Source organism: Lepidochelys kempii, chromosome 2 (assembly GCF_965140285.1).
Source record: "Lepidochelys kempii isolate rLepKem1 chromosome 2, rLepKem1.hap1, whole genome shotgun sequence".
NCBI classification, from domain to species: domain Eukaryota; kingdom Metazoa; phylum Chordata; order Testudines; family Cheloniidae; genus Lepidochelys; species Lepidochelys kempii.
The window spans coordinates 248,492,869-248,506,246 of record NC_136381.1 but is presented as its reverse complement, the minus strand read 5'-3'; the positions used below and the strand labels follow the sequence as shown (position 1 = coordinate 248,506,246).

The window sequence follows — 13,378 nt, the reverse complement described above, 5'->3', positions numbered from 1 at the left end:
AAAGGCAAAGCCTAACAAAAATGGTTTCTACACTTTGTTATTAAACAAAGAAGGTTTGCTGAAACCAAAATGCTGCCACTCTAAAAACCTGAAAGTGAAACTGACGCATTGATTTTTCATTGTTCAAGCTCAGATAAATGCCTTCTGTTGCTTTATACCAGAACAGTTAATGTTACTATAATGATTCTCGGTGTGTCAGTTCCAGATTATAATATAGTAATTGCAACAAGCTTAAATCAGAACAAATCATTTTTTTTATATTTTCCAATTGCCGTTTTTTCCCAAAAGGTTAATAAAAGAACAATCTCAGACTATAAGTGGATCTTATGCTAAAATAACGTGCTTGAAGTCTAACAAGCACATGGTTTATGCATCTCATAAATCATAATTATCTGGTGCAAGACAAGTCCCTGTACCATTAACTTTTATTTATTTTTTTTAGTGCTCCAAGCATCTAAACAAAGTGTTGATTCCAATAGGATGTTCACTTTTAATTATAATTTAAATAAAAACATTTATGCAACACTGTATCATTTTAATGCCTTAAGTTACCTTAATTTCAGCATGGTTTTAAAACAGCAACAGTGCACTTTCAGTGAAATGTGTCAAAACATAATAATTCTAGGATCTAACATTTCTTAGTAAAGAATGATTCCAGCTACTTTTCCATAGACCTTCCCTGTACCATGTTTTCAATTTTCTTCTGTAAAGCACATCGTTTTTCATATACATCTACCTACATGTCTTAAAGTAAAGCTAAAAGTTACTGAGAATGCTTTTACTGCAACATTACACCATCCATAGGGTACAGAAAACCACAAAACTGTTAACTAAGTTATAAACTCCCCACTAACTAGTGCTAATAAAATGTCAACATTTTTTGTGAAAATATTTTGCAGCTTTTCAGCCAGCTCTATTATTGCCAATCAAGAATCTCTCTATCAAATTTCTCTATTATCAAATGCAGTTTGTTCTTTTGTTTTATGGTACAATGGAAATGAGGTTTAAAAAGTCTAAAGAGAAATCTCACCTGCAGAGGCACCAGAGGACAAACCCAAGTCCACAGTAAGGGTCCAAACAGATAGCTACTTCTCTAGAGGGGTAAAGCTCACACTGCAGCTTAATAGAACGACAAAAGGCACTAGTGGCTGCATGAGACATCTGGAAGACAAGACAGTAAATAAAATGATAAACTATGCCATTCTGCAGGTTCATTCCCAAACTACTGCCATTCCTGAAATCGGTAACAGGATGAAGGAAACAAATTAATATTAAACTTTGTGCTCAGCATGAACACACACTGTAATTTATACCTAATGTGAGTTAATTTTCTTTTAAGAGGTCATCCAAATAACCATCCAAGGAAAAGGAAGATAGAGAATCATAAGTTGAATAGGTAGGACATGGTCATGAGTGGTTTCAGATGTGCTTGATGTGATATTGAAAGCTAAGGAGAATGAGCTAAACTTTTACAAGCATAAAAAATAAAGATGGTAGAATTTCTATATAACATCAGTATAAGCAAAATACAAGTATCAACTTGAATTTCTGTTGATCATCAGTAACATACCCTATAATTCTTCAAAACCACAGAAAATTTTAGAATCTTCCAGACTACAATGAAATTCGATTGTATATATGCCCAAATTGTTTGGTTACATACATGACAAGAACATTTGTTTTTAGTGTGAAATTCCTACCTTTACCCCAGCTAGCATTCCAGTTGTGGACACACTAAAATCAAGATAAGCCAGTGTGTCAGGGTTAGAAGGTTTGTAGATTTGAGCAGGCCGCTTCTTTGGCAAGTCATCTAGAATAAATAAAAAATGAAAACGTGTGCGCCTTATTTTAATGACAGTTCACTGCATGAATCTCTGAACCACGACAAGTTCAAATGTAAAACAAGACAGGGAGGCTCTGGCTTTAATACTTACTTACCTGTATCTAGCACAGGAGGCCACGTTCTGACATCCACTGCTGCTGCTGCCTCTCGTGACCGTAACAATTTACATATTAATTGTGTAGTCATTAAACAGGCAGAGCGACTCACCTGGGAGTTTAACAAACAAAAGGAAAGAGAACACTAATTACTTCACATGTAAAACTGAGTAAGACCATGATTTATATTACAACAGGGTACGTATCTAATTTTACCAGTCTTATTTCCCGTGATTAGGAGACAGGAACATATGTCAAAAAAGGCAGACCCTTGAAATTTCAGAGGGTATACAGGACTTTTACAAGACCAAGCAATAATTGCACTTTGCAGCAAATCTTTACATTGAAATTAACGGTGCATTAATAGGTAAAAATTGCACTTTTCCCTATATAGCATCATCCTGGGAAACCTGTAGTGAAGGTTATGACAAGGATATTCCCTAAGTGAACGCAATATGTGTTTGTTTACACAAATATTTTAATAAAATGAAAACCCACCTTTACACTTGCAATGCTCCAGTGGTTTCACCTTATTAAATCAATAACTGTGTGCTAGCCACAGACCCATGATTTCTCCACTAAATCAAACGAACAGGATTCTCTGCAGGACCACTAACGACTTAACACGGGCTCCATTTCAGAGAGTTCTGGTGTTTCAAACTGTAGCTCTCGAGCAGTTATTTCTCAAGTGACACAGTCAGCTTACCATCTCCTCTTTGCCTACACTCGATTTTAGGCTCTAAAGGATTTTAGATTTACATATGTTGAGGGTTTCTCTGTCTTTGACAATGGGCAGTTATTTTACCAAATACATTACATACAGAAAATGTGATACTGTTTGAACAAGTATTTAATATAGGGTGTTTAAACAAAAGCCCAAATAGATTACTGAACATTTTAAATCACAGCACAGAAACAATGTAAAACAAAGCACTTTTCCTTTCTTTCCCACTCTTTGAGGGTCTGTGAAGAGAAGTCAAGTAAGCGAAAGCGTTCCTAATGAATGTATTCTTTGTGGAATCTGAGCCATGTTCGGTTCCACTGAACCTGAAGCGGTTATCCCCAACACCTGTGCAAAGTAATAACCATTCTGTGCACTACTGTCAATACTGTCAATGTTAGCAGAATAGATATCCTTATTCAGGCCTCCAGCATGGAGAAAAAGGTGATTGGAAAATCCCAAACTGAGAATGACTCACTGTGAGTTACTCTAGCATTGAACTTAGTACAAATACTTTCCCATTTTGGTCCCAAAGAGACAGTCTGGATCTACATACTGGAACATTTAACTCCCACCTTTTGTCAACATGAGAAAATCAATCCTTGAACCCCACACTTTCAGCCTCATATGCAAAAAGCTCTACCTCGTGAGCTGAGAAAATTAGCAGCTATCAGCAGTAATCGTACTGATCACACCAGTGGCTTTCAACCTTTTCAGACTACTGTACCCCTTTCAGGAGTCTGATTGGTCTTCACTTCACTTAGAAACTACTTGCTTACAAAATCAGACATAAAAATACAAAAGTGTCACAGCACTCTATTACGGAAACATTGCTTCCTTTCTCATGTTTAACCATACAATTATAAAATAAATCAATTGAAATATAAACACTGTACTTACATTTCAGTGTATATTATATAGAGCAGTATAAACAAGTCATTGTCTGTACGAAATTTTAGTTTGTGCTGACTTCGCTAGTGCTTTTTATGTAGACAGTTGTGTAAAACTAGGCAAATATCTAGAAGAGTTGATTTTCCCCCGGAAGACCTTTGCTTACCCCCAGGGGTAGACGTACGACTGGGTGAGAACCACTGGAGCACACCAGGTCCCTGGTCCAATAGCAGGTGCAGTGTGGGGAAGGGAGGAACAGAGACTCCACATTATAGACTCCTCCACCTCCTAAGATCTCATGAACTCTCTCTGTGGACACTTAGTGGAGAAGAGTGGTGGCAGGGCTCCTGACAGTAGCACTCACTCACAACATATAACACAGTATCCCAAGCCAAGATAATGTTCACTCACTCAGTACTACCTTGCATAGGCTGGGTCAAAGTGTAAGCACTGAATGAGGGAAGACTGAAGGGCAGCTGGGTATTTCAGGTACCATATTAGGTTAGCCAGGAGACTCAGGAAAGAGTGCAGAAGCTCTGACCCCTTCGGGTGTCCCAAGAGACATCACATTTGGGGAGCTGAACTTCTGGCTAGCTCCCTGATGGATGGGCAGCAAACACACCTCCATTTGGATGGAACAATATCCATTTCCTGTCACCCTGCTTGGGTTTCCCCCATCCAATTAGAGCACAGTCTGGTCCATAGTCTTTTAGACCTCTAGTAACAATATAGTTAGATCACAGTAATGTTTGATTACTTTGACTACTCCCTAGGCATCTGCAAAACACAGTTCTATGGGCCAAATTCCACTCTCAGAAGCAACTTCCATTGACTTCAAAAGGAGTTGAACTGATGGTACCGGGAGGGCAGAATTTTTCCCTAGGACAGCAGCAACTCAGCAATGTATTCGCAACAGCCTCGATAGTTTAATCTCCACAAGGTCACTCCACTTCAAAATGAGAGCGAATCCTTGGGTGAAACAGAGGTGGACAGGCCTCTAAGTCAAACTGTCTTTAGTAGGGCTGGCAATTTTCAATCTTTATTTAAAAAGTTAGCCTGTTGAAAAGAGCTAAATGATCATGAGACAGCTTAGATCCACCTGAAGGTTTGCCAGACATGCCCTAGCAGCCCTCCTAGTCAATCTTGGCGATCAGAGATTCAGGGATCACTGAAGTGTTATTGCATATGCTCAGTTTTAAAACATCTCAAGAGAACACAAGACCATCACTACAATAAATAATAATGGTCCCATTAATCTGTTAATAGCAGGCCAGATTCTAACACCACATTCGTACTGAGTAGCATCTTACTTTGTAAGTGGTCCCATTAACTTCAAATGGGTCGAGATTTACAAATTTGCAGATATTCGCTTTATATCTGGGAACTACATTTGCGGATCATGGATCAGATATGGATACAAATTTTCTATCTGTGCAGGAGTCTACAAATGGGATTACTAGCCAGAGAGTTTTGGGGCAGGTCTACACTGGAAACGCTAAAGTGCTGCCACGGCAGCGCTTTATCATGGCTTGTGTGGTCGCGGCAGAGCGCTGGGAGAGAGCTCTCCCAGGGCTCTAAACAAAACCACCTCCACGAGGGGAGTAGCTCCCAGTCTGTCTACTGTCTACACGGGCGCTTTACAGCGCTGAAACCTGCTCTGCTTAGGGGGGTGTTTTTTCACACCCTTGAGCGAGAAAGTTGCAGCGCTGTAAATTGCCAGTGTAGTCAAGCCCTGAGAGAACTAGAGTGCCATTTAATAAAGTAGAAGACAACATCAGACATAAGAGGCCACCCCCACGCACCCTTCTTGCACCAATGTGGTCAATGCAGTATCAGTGCAGCAAAGAACAAAAATAGACCAAGTAAGACTAAAAGACAAACAAACAAACAAAATCCAGGTCATCTCTCTCTGGGTAAAAGCCTGGCCACAATGTAACTTCTAAACTGTTACTCCCCAGTCAGTTTAAGAGCTGCTCACTCAACTTGTAACCATAAATTTGTAAAAGGCTTTTACAAACATGTAAAAAGAACTACGTGGTGCGGGAGTTTCAGATACAGGTTGGCTGAAAACAGTTTACATTAAAGATGGTTAACCTGAAACAGCTGAGCTAGGTCAGTGTAAATAATAATATCAATAATCCTGAGATACCTGATTTAGAGTCATATACTGGAAAACACGTCTACATGGGTCTTTGAAAGAAGTGGATGTAAATGCGCTCTCATCTGATTGTGACAGTGTGGGTGCTGTATGCTTTGAAGCAGTGTTGAACATTCCCTGCTCCCCTTGACTTTGTGGTACTGTACAGGATCAGGTCCTGTGACATGAAGTTTGAACCCACGTTATAAAACCTGTAGCCTTTTGCTAACTTGGATGGAAAAACTTCTAAAGAGCACTTTAATTTTCTATATTTAGTCCACTGCCTGTTTAGACTGCTTGCAGATTTCCAGATGTCTGCTCACCTCCACAATCATTTTCACTGTAGGTAATGTCGTTGCAATGTTCTGTGGATGTGGAGGTCGAACAGTTATTGGCACACAGCCTGCATACAGGCAACCATAAAACGCTGCAATCAGGTCTATTCCTGCATGAAGAACAAAACAAAAATCCTCACCTGAAAATCAAATAATTTAATCACAGACACCCATGTCAGCATAAATACTACTTTGAAGTCACCTAGAAGGTTAAATGAGCAACTAAGCTCTTTAACAGACTTCTCCTTCAGTCCCTTGTCAGTATTTGCTAAGCTTCGCTGATCACTGTCACTTCTGCTGTTCTTTTACGCATGAAATACCAAAGAAGGCCCAAAAGTTTAAACTACATGTCATCACTCAAATGAACTGCTCAGTTTTATTATCATCAATTTATCAGTGAAGAAGCTTAATTACTATTATAGGCTATTATAGGCTATCCAATTTAAATTTACACACAAAACAGCATTTTAAAGGACAATTTCAACACAAAGAACAAAGAGGATTTGTGTTCTTCACTGCTCCTGTGTGCTTAAGGAGAGCTTCAAAATTGTGTTTTAAAATTACTTTCTGCTTCCTTCCCACCCTATTTTACCTTAGACACAGTGGTGCAAGTAGGGTAGTACAGTCTGGTACGCCATACCATTAAGATATTTATTCCCAGTAAACTGTACCGGAAAGACAGAGGAGCAGAACGTGGGGCTGCCAGATGGCCCCACGCCAGCAGCTCCTTTATTGTGGCTGGACCAGCGCCAGCCCTTCCATGCAGCTGTGTCTCCTGTCTGGGGTCTGTACAGCCCCGCTGGAGGACAGGGCTGGGGCAGGGGCGGGGCTGGGGGCAGTAGCGATGCAGCCGCGCTGGAGGAGCTGCCAGTGTAGGGCTCTGGCTCATGGGAGTGGCGGGCCCCACATTCTGCTCCTTTTGCCATTGTGGTTCTGGGGAGCCCTGCGGTTCAGAAGTCTGTATCTGGCGCAGCGGGAGGACAGAGCCCCATCCCCTTCCGCCTAGTAACGTGGGATGGGGAGGGGACAGACAGAGTGCGGAGACCCAGGGCTGGGGATGGGGAGGAGTGACATGGGGAGTCAAGTGTGGAGGTCACGTGCCCCCCTTTAGCTGGTGCCTCCCTTTTGTGTTCCTCCCATGAATCACCTATGCATAGCGTACCGGTAAGAAATAAATTCTACTTGCACCACTGCTTAGACATATGGCTGTGACTTATTTTTCCAAAGTCCTCCAACAAAAACAGTGAAGTCAGAACTTTTAGGGTCCCCACGGTACAATACATGCAAGTTCTTTACCTGGTGGGTAGACCAAAGCCACATGGTCTCCATCTTGTAAGTGTCCCCTTTCCATCAGCATGACCGCTATCTTCTCTGCTCGTTTATGTAGCTGGGCACAGGTTAGGGAGTTGGCTATTGTTCCCTGCATATTGAAATAAGTTAGTGTCAGAAGAACAGGTTGTAGGCTGAGTTCTGGTATTCCTTCCCCAACTGATAAATTACCAATTGAAGGCTTTTCTTCAGGATGTTTAAAAAAAAAAAAAAGAGAGAGAGAGTGTCAATAGCCACATAGTTTAACTAGGAAAACCTTCCGTCTCATACCAAACTGCAACTGGAAAAAATTAAAGGAATTTTGTCAGGATGTGAATACGTCCCACCCCCAGTCGCCATACGATCCACCCAAAGCAGTGATTTAATCACTCACCTGAACGATATATCGGTTACCATGTAATATCATGACCATATAATCAGCACTACTTCCCTTTGTTATGCCTGCTCTGCTCCCACACGCAGGGAGTAAAGCGCATTTTTACAAGAATTCTGCAGTAGTCCGATGAGTAAGGTTACGTCTACATTGGGAGAAAAAACATCCACAGCAGCAAGTCTCAGAGCCTGAGTCAACTGACGTAGGCCCACAGGGCTCACGCTACAGGGCTAAAAATAGTAGCTCAATCATTCTACTCGGGCTGGAGCCTGGGCTCTGAAACGTGGTGAAGGGAGAGGCGGGCTCAGAGACCTGGCTCGAGCCTGAGCAGGAATGTCTACTCTGCTATTTTTAGCCCTATACCACGATCCTGGGCTCTGAGAGGTGCTTTTTTTTCCCATTTGTTTGGGGTTTTTTTTGCAGTGTACACATAACCAGAGTCTGAGAAGAGTATTCCTGTAAACTTAACTTCACTGTCTGCACACTGGAATGAAGCCAGATGGCACATCAGAAGGACTTATTAGAAGATGAGACACAAGCCAGAAGGGAAGAAAACATATGTGAGGGGGAAGAGATAAGTTAGGAACAACGATGCACATGCATATAAACCAAATAGGAAAGAAAGTTATTTATTTGCACATGGTTGACCGACTAGGCATGTGGGATGGGAGGAAAGATAGCTCAGGAAGAGTTAATAGGCTATGCAGCCTCTCACCTGAACAACTGACCTATTCTTATAGAAGTTAACTTTGGGTCACTACTGACATGGGGCTATCAGACTGTAGTGGTCTACAATGGCTGAGTTTTCTGGTCTTGGCATAGCCCCAATAGGTCTATATCACAAAAATGACCACCACAATGCATACCCTTGCTGGCAGTCTCAGCAGAGAAGCCTAACAGTGAGCGAGAAAAGAGACTGAACTTTCCTAGAGGTGGTCTCTCTGGGCCTGGGCTGAGATAAATTGATGAGGCAGCATGGGGAAGGCCTGCATTGCTACTGTCCGTGCTGTGCCTGTTCTTTGGAGAAGGAGGATTTCAGTTTCCTGTCATATGTGGCCCCTTTCACAAGCACTAACTTCACTTAAAAACCAGAGAAGCTGAAGAAATTGAAAAGAAGAAGAAAAAAAAAGAGTGGTAAGGAAACATTTACATTTCAGGCTTCTACTGGGTTATAAGATAGACAATGAGTCAAAAAATGACCTGTAAAAATATCCTTCCAGGGTCCTTATTATGAAGGAAAGCAACAGGGGGCTCTATTTCAAGAAGAGTTAAGAGAATACATGCATTTTGCTTGATTGCTAAGAAATGAATTATTATTCACCATAACCATCTCGCACACAATCACAATATTTATTTACTTCCAGAAATTTAAAACAAATGTTACAGAGACAAGGTACTGTAAACTGAGCAGATTTAAAAATTTAACAGAGCAATCGAGGTTCACAATTCAATTGATTTCACATGGAAGGAATGATGAATTATTTTATCATCATCAAATTCATTTTCCTCACTGTATTTCCTACCAGCTGGTTGTTCTTCCTACTGTTTTCCCAAGACAGGCAGAGCGTGTTACTTAAGGTCTGACCTTAATAGTTTGATTTAGTCAGTGTGGGGGAATGTGGTCATCAGAACCAGTCTCTCTCAACCATGATGTACTTGTTTCTTAGGGCTGGTCTCCACTACAGGGAGATCAACACTGCTGCAATAGATGCAGCAGGGATCGATTAAGCGGGTCTGGTGAAGACCCACTAAATTGATGGCAGAGCGCTCTCCGGTCAACCCCGATACTCCAGCTCCCCGAGAAGAGAAAGGGAAGTCAACCGGAGAACATCTCCTGTTGACTCAGTGCAATGAAGACACCGGGCTAAGTCAAGTTAAGCTACGTCGACTCCAGCTACGTTATTCACGTAGCTGGAGTAGCGTAACTTAGACCAGCTTACCTCAGTAGTGAAGACAAGCCCTTACTCTCTGAAGATAAAACAGTAAACTCTCTCCAGGGTCAAATTCTGCCTGGAATGCACAGTGGTAGCTTGATCTCAGAAGCTTTCCATTTGCCATAGGTAACTAATTAAAGCTGCCTCACCATTTGCTGAAAAGTTGCAAATGGTGATGTAACACTAGCTAGTTATCTAAAGAAAAATAAGCAAGATTAAGGGTGACCACTCTAACCTTGAATGGCATTTTGATACCAATGTAATAGACAGGAGGGTACTTTGTAAACACGTAGGGCAGAGGTCTAGTATATATAGTAATCACGTAATCTTCTAATCCTAGAAAAACTCTAATTTTATGCTATGGATTAATATAGTTCTGTGGCACAGAAGCACAGAATCTGGTTTTGATGACTAATTAAATGTTTTAAAATTAAACCATACTTATCTCATAAGCATGCAGATTAATTTACTAGAGGTCCTGCACAGCCCTTGGAGTCCTGATCCATTTCCCTCTACATCTTCCCCTTCTCTATTTTCCCTGGAAGGCCTAATCTCATACCCAATATTCACTATTTCAGCTAAGGAAGAATTTATAGTCTCTTAGGACAGTCAGAACGATTCCTTTAACTGAACAGAAAGACTGTTGAGCAACATCAAGAACTATGCCTCCCTCTACTGGAATGTAAATATTCTGACTCGTCAACACTCCTGGCAACTGTGAATTCATGGGGTAGGAATATACAAAGCTGGGTATGAAACAGAGCAGAGAGCACACATTTGATAACGACTTGAGATAATTCCCTGTTCCTCCCCCATAAGTGAGTAGTAAATACAGCAGCTAAACATTAATGCAAAAAGAAATATCCGAAGATTGAGCCACATACAGTCTTGGTGCGAGCTGATGCAGTGTGTCTCTCAGCATGCATTTCTCCTCAAGGTAACTTGTTAAAGTAATCATCTGAATTTCTTACCCTACAGTTAAGTAGCGTGTAAAGCACATGGTCAGGAGTGGTTTGAGCTCTCCACTGTAAAACTTCTGAGAGGAATAGGAACTAAAACAAAACAGAGTGATAATCATGATACTTTATGGATTTTTTTTCTTAATTTTTTTAAAAATAGGAAGCAATTTCTTATTTCCACTTTATACACCCCATTCTTGCTTCTATTTTATATGTTCATACATCTACATCAGTAACCAGTAAATTGTTGAATGCTGTCAGCATCATTCATCATTAGGGCAACATGCTCCTGCTGAATTGTGCAAACCTGTTTAAAAGTCTAAGATTACTGTTTGAAGTGTAAAAGCAGCAGAGTCCTGTGGCACCTTATAGACTAACAGACGTATTGGAGCATATGCTTTTGTGGGTGAATACCCACTTGCATCCAATGAAGTGGGTATTCACCCATGAAAGCTTATGCTCCAATACGTCTGTTGGTCTATAAGGTGCCACAGGACTCTTTGCCGCTTTTACAGATCCAAAATAACACGGCTACCCCTCTGATGTTTGAAGTGTGACTTACTTGTACTTTCAAAGCAATAAGTTGGTTCTGAATAGTATCTCTGGATCTAAGCCTGGCTCTGGTTTCATAGTTACTTCTAATGCTCCTCCCTCCCTAACTTACTTTTAAAAAACACTAATGTTTGTATGTTTGCCAGCTCACAATAATTACCTGTTTTGTCCTAAAACTGCAGAGGAGTTAACTGGCCACTTCATCTTGAATGGTCTCTTACAAAGAGGGTTCATTACATATGGTAAACAATCTGTTCCATCTTTTATTTAGCTATGACACTCTGAGTACCTTTCCTAGTCCTAAAGAAGAGCTCTAAGCTACTCTCTCTTACCAACAGAAGTTGATCCAATAAAAGATATTACCTTATCCAACTTTAGGGTGACCAGATACCAAGTGTAAACAATTGGGACATGGTGGGGGAACGCAGGTGTAATAGGTGCCTATATAAGAAAAAGCCCCCAAAATCGGGACTGTCCCTATAAAATCAGGACATCTGGTCACCCTACCCAACTCGTCTCTCTAATAATTACTCTCTCCACTGAGAAGACTAGAGTGGAAATGCAATACATTTAACAGAACTTAAACAAAAAAACTCAAGATCAAGAGCATGTCTACCAAATGAACTTCCTAGACTTCACTTGAAATAATAAAAAACCAGTACAGGAGCACTTAGAAACACTAGAAAGTTAACACCTCACACAGTACATCGATCCAAGTTAAAATTCTAAACAAAGTTAGACACGTTAAAAAAAAATAATGTAGGGAATCCCTTCCTCATATCTATTCTAGAACTCAAATTTTTATTCCAACTAAGCCAACAAATATGGGATAACAATACAAAAAAGTTATGCTATTATATTTACAACAGTAGAGATAGTGAATTTAAGTCACATACAAGATGTATTTGGAAAGATGTAACTTACCTTTCTGGCCTGATCATTGTCTTCTATCTGTCCCAGATCTCTGCCACTAGCCTGAGCAATTCGTTTTCCAGAGACCAGGTTCCCCACCATCACAGAGGCAGGGCCAATTTCTAGAATGTATTAGAAACATGCTAAATACAATAAAAATACTAGGCTTATAGTTCAGAATTCTCATTACTCCTTCTCTTGCAGCAGGTGAAGTTTTTCCCATTACCAACTTTAGTGAACAACATTTTGAGAATATCCTAACAATTCAGTCCATGTTTAAGATATGTAAATTGTAAAAAGCAGAAAAGCAATGAAAACCATGACATTTCATGCATTTCTAAAGAGATCCATTGCTGAAGCAATAGATATACAGTTTTAAAATTATATATACACATTTTCAAACTATGGTCAATGGGCCAATTGTGGCCTGCAGAGATTTGGCCACTCCATATTTCTAGCTCCCCCTACCCCTTTATTTTCAGCTAGTAAGCTGCACAAGAACAAACGAAAATGCATTAATATTTTTCTACTATTTCTTTTCCACATAAGCAGTTGTTGTAGGTGTTTGTAAGTGATCAGGACTGGGAGGGTAGATGGTTCACACTCTGAAAGTATTTGAGAACCCTTGATTCAATACATTGAATAGACTGGAGAAAGTGAAGTCAAGTTTACAAGAAAGGAACATATCACCACTAACATTTCACATACAAGCTGGCCTTCACTGACGTTATGCCAACTCTTGCAAATTGGAGACTATATACTTGTAATAAATGTTGCCATTGCAGTTACCAACATAGTAGTATTTTCACTTTGTGCTTTTAGGTGTTTGCTGATTGCTGATGAAGCATCAGTGTCAAGCTTATACCAGGGCAAAGAAGCCCAAAACTTTGTCCAAAGAAGAGCCACAAAAACATATTGATGCCCATGTTGGAATATGCACTTTGGTTCTTAGTTATTCTGCATGAAAAACAAAAGCAAAATACCCCAGAGATCTCCTCTCTTCCTGGCCTCCCCTTTACCATCCACTGAGGCTGAACACATCACATCCGGACAAAACCCTCAGTTCAGAAACACACAGTATTTAACTTATCTGGAATGTGGCCTGCCAGATGGAATTTTACAGCTAGCTGGCATCTCCTATTACTATCATTACCTTGACAAGCCACTATCAGTCTCTAACATTTCATTTTTGTAATACACTTCAAGGCTCGATTATTTTCTTTGTGTTCTCAAGCATTTGTCCAAGAGTGGTAAATTAGAGAAACAAGGGAACTGTTATTGTAAATATGCTCTGAGT

At 40.4% G+C, this 13,378-nt stretch overlaps 1 protein-coding gene across 11 annotated transcripts in view; it reads right to left on the bottom strand.

Annotated features, from left to right (window-relative positions):
• DIP2C (DIP2 acetate--CoA ligase C (putative)) overlaps positions 1-13,378 on the bottom strand; it is a 485,677-nt gene that overhangs the window by 76,167 nt on the left and 396,132 nt on the right. For all 11 annotated transcript variants that reach the window (XM_073334492.2, XM_073334497.2, XM_073334499.2 and 8 more), the window contains 7 exons: positions 12,094-12,203; positions 10,630-10,710; positions 7,319-7,442; positions 6,011-6,132; positions 1,939-2,050; positions 1,701-1,810; positions 1,031-1,161 (listed from right to left, as the gene is read on the bottom strand). In XM_073334492.2, coding sequence (XP_073190593.1) covers positions 1,031-1,161; positions 1,701-1,810; positions 1,939-2,050; positions 6,011-6,132; positions 7,319-7,442; positions 10,630-10,710; positions 12,094-12,203 — 790 coding nt within the window. The remainder of the gene's footprint in view (positions 1-1,030; positions 1,162-1,700; positions 1,811-1,938; positions 2,051-6,010; positions 6,133-7,318; positions 7,443-10,629; positions 10,711-12,093; positions 12,204-13,378) is intronic.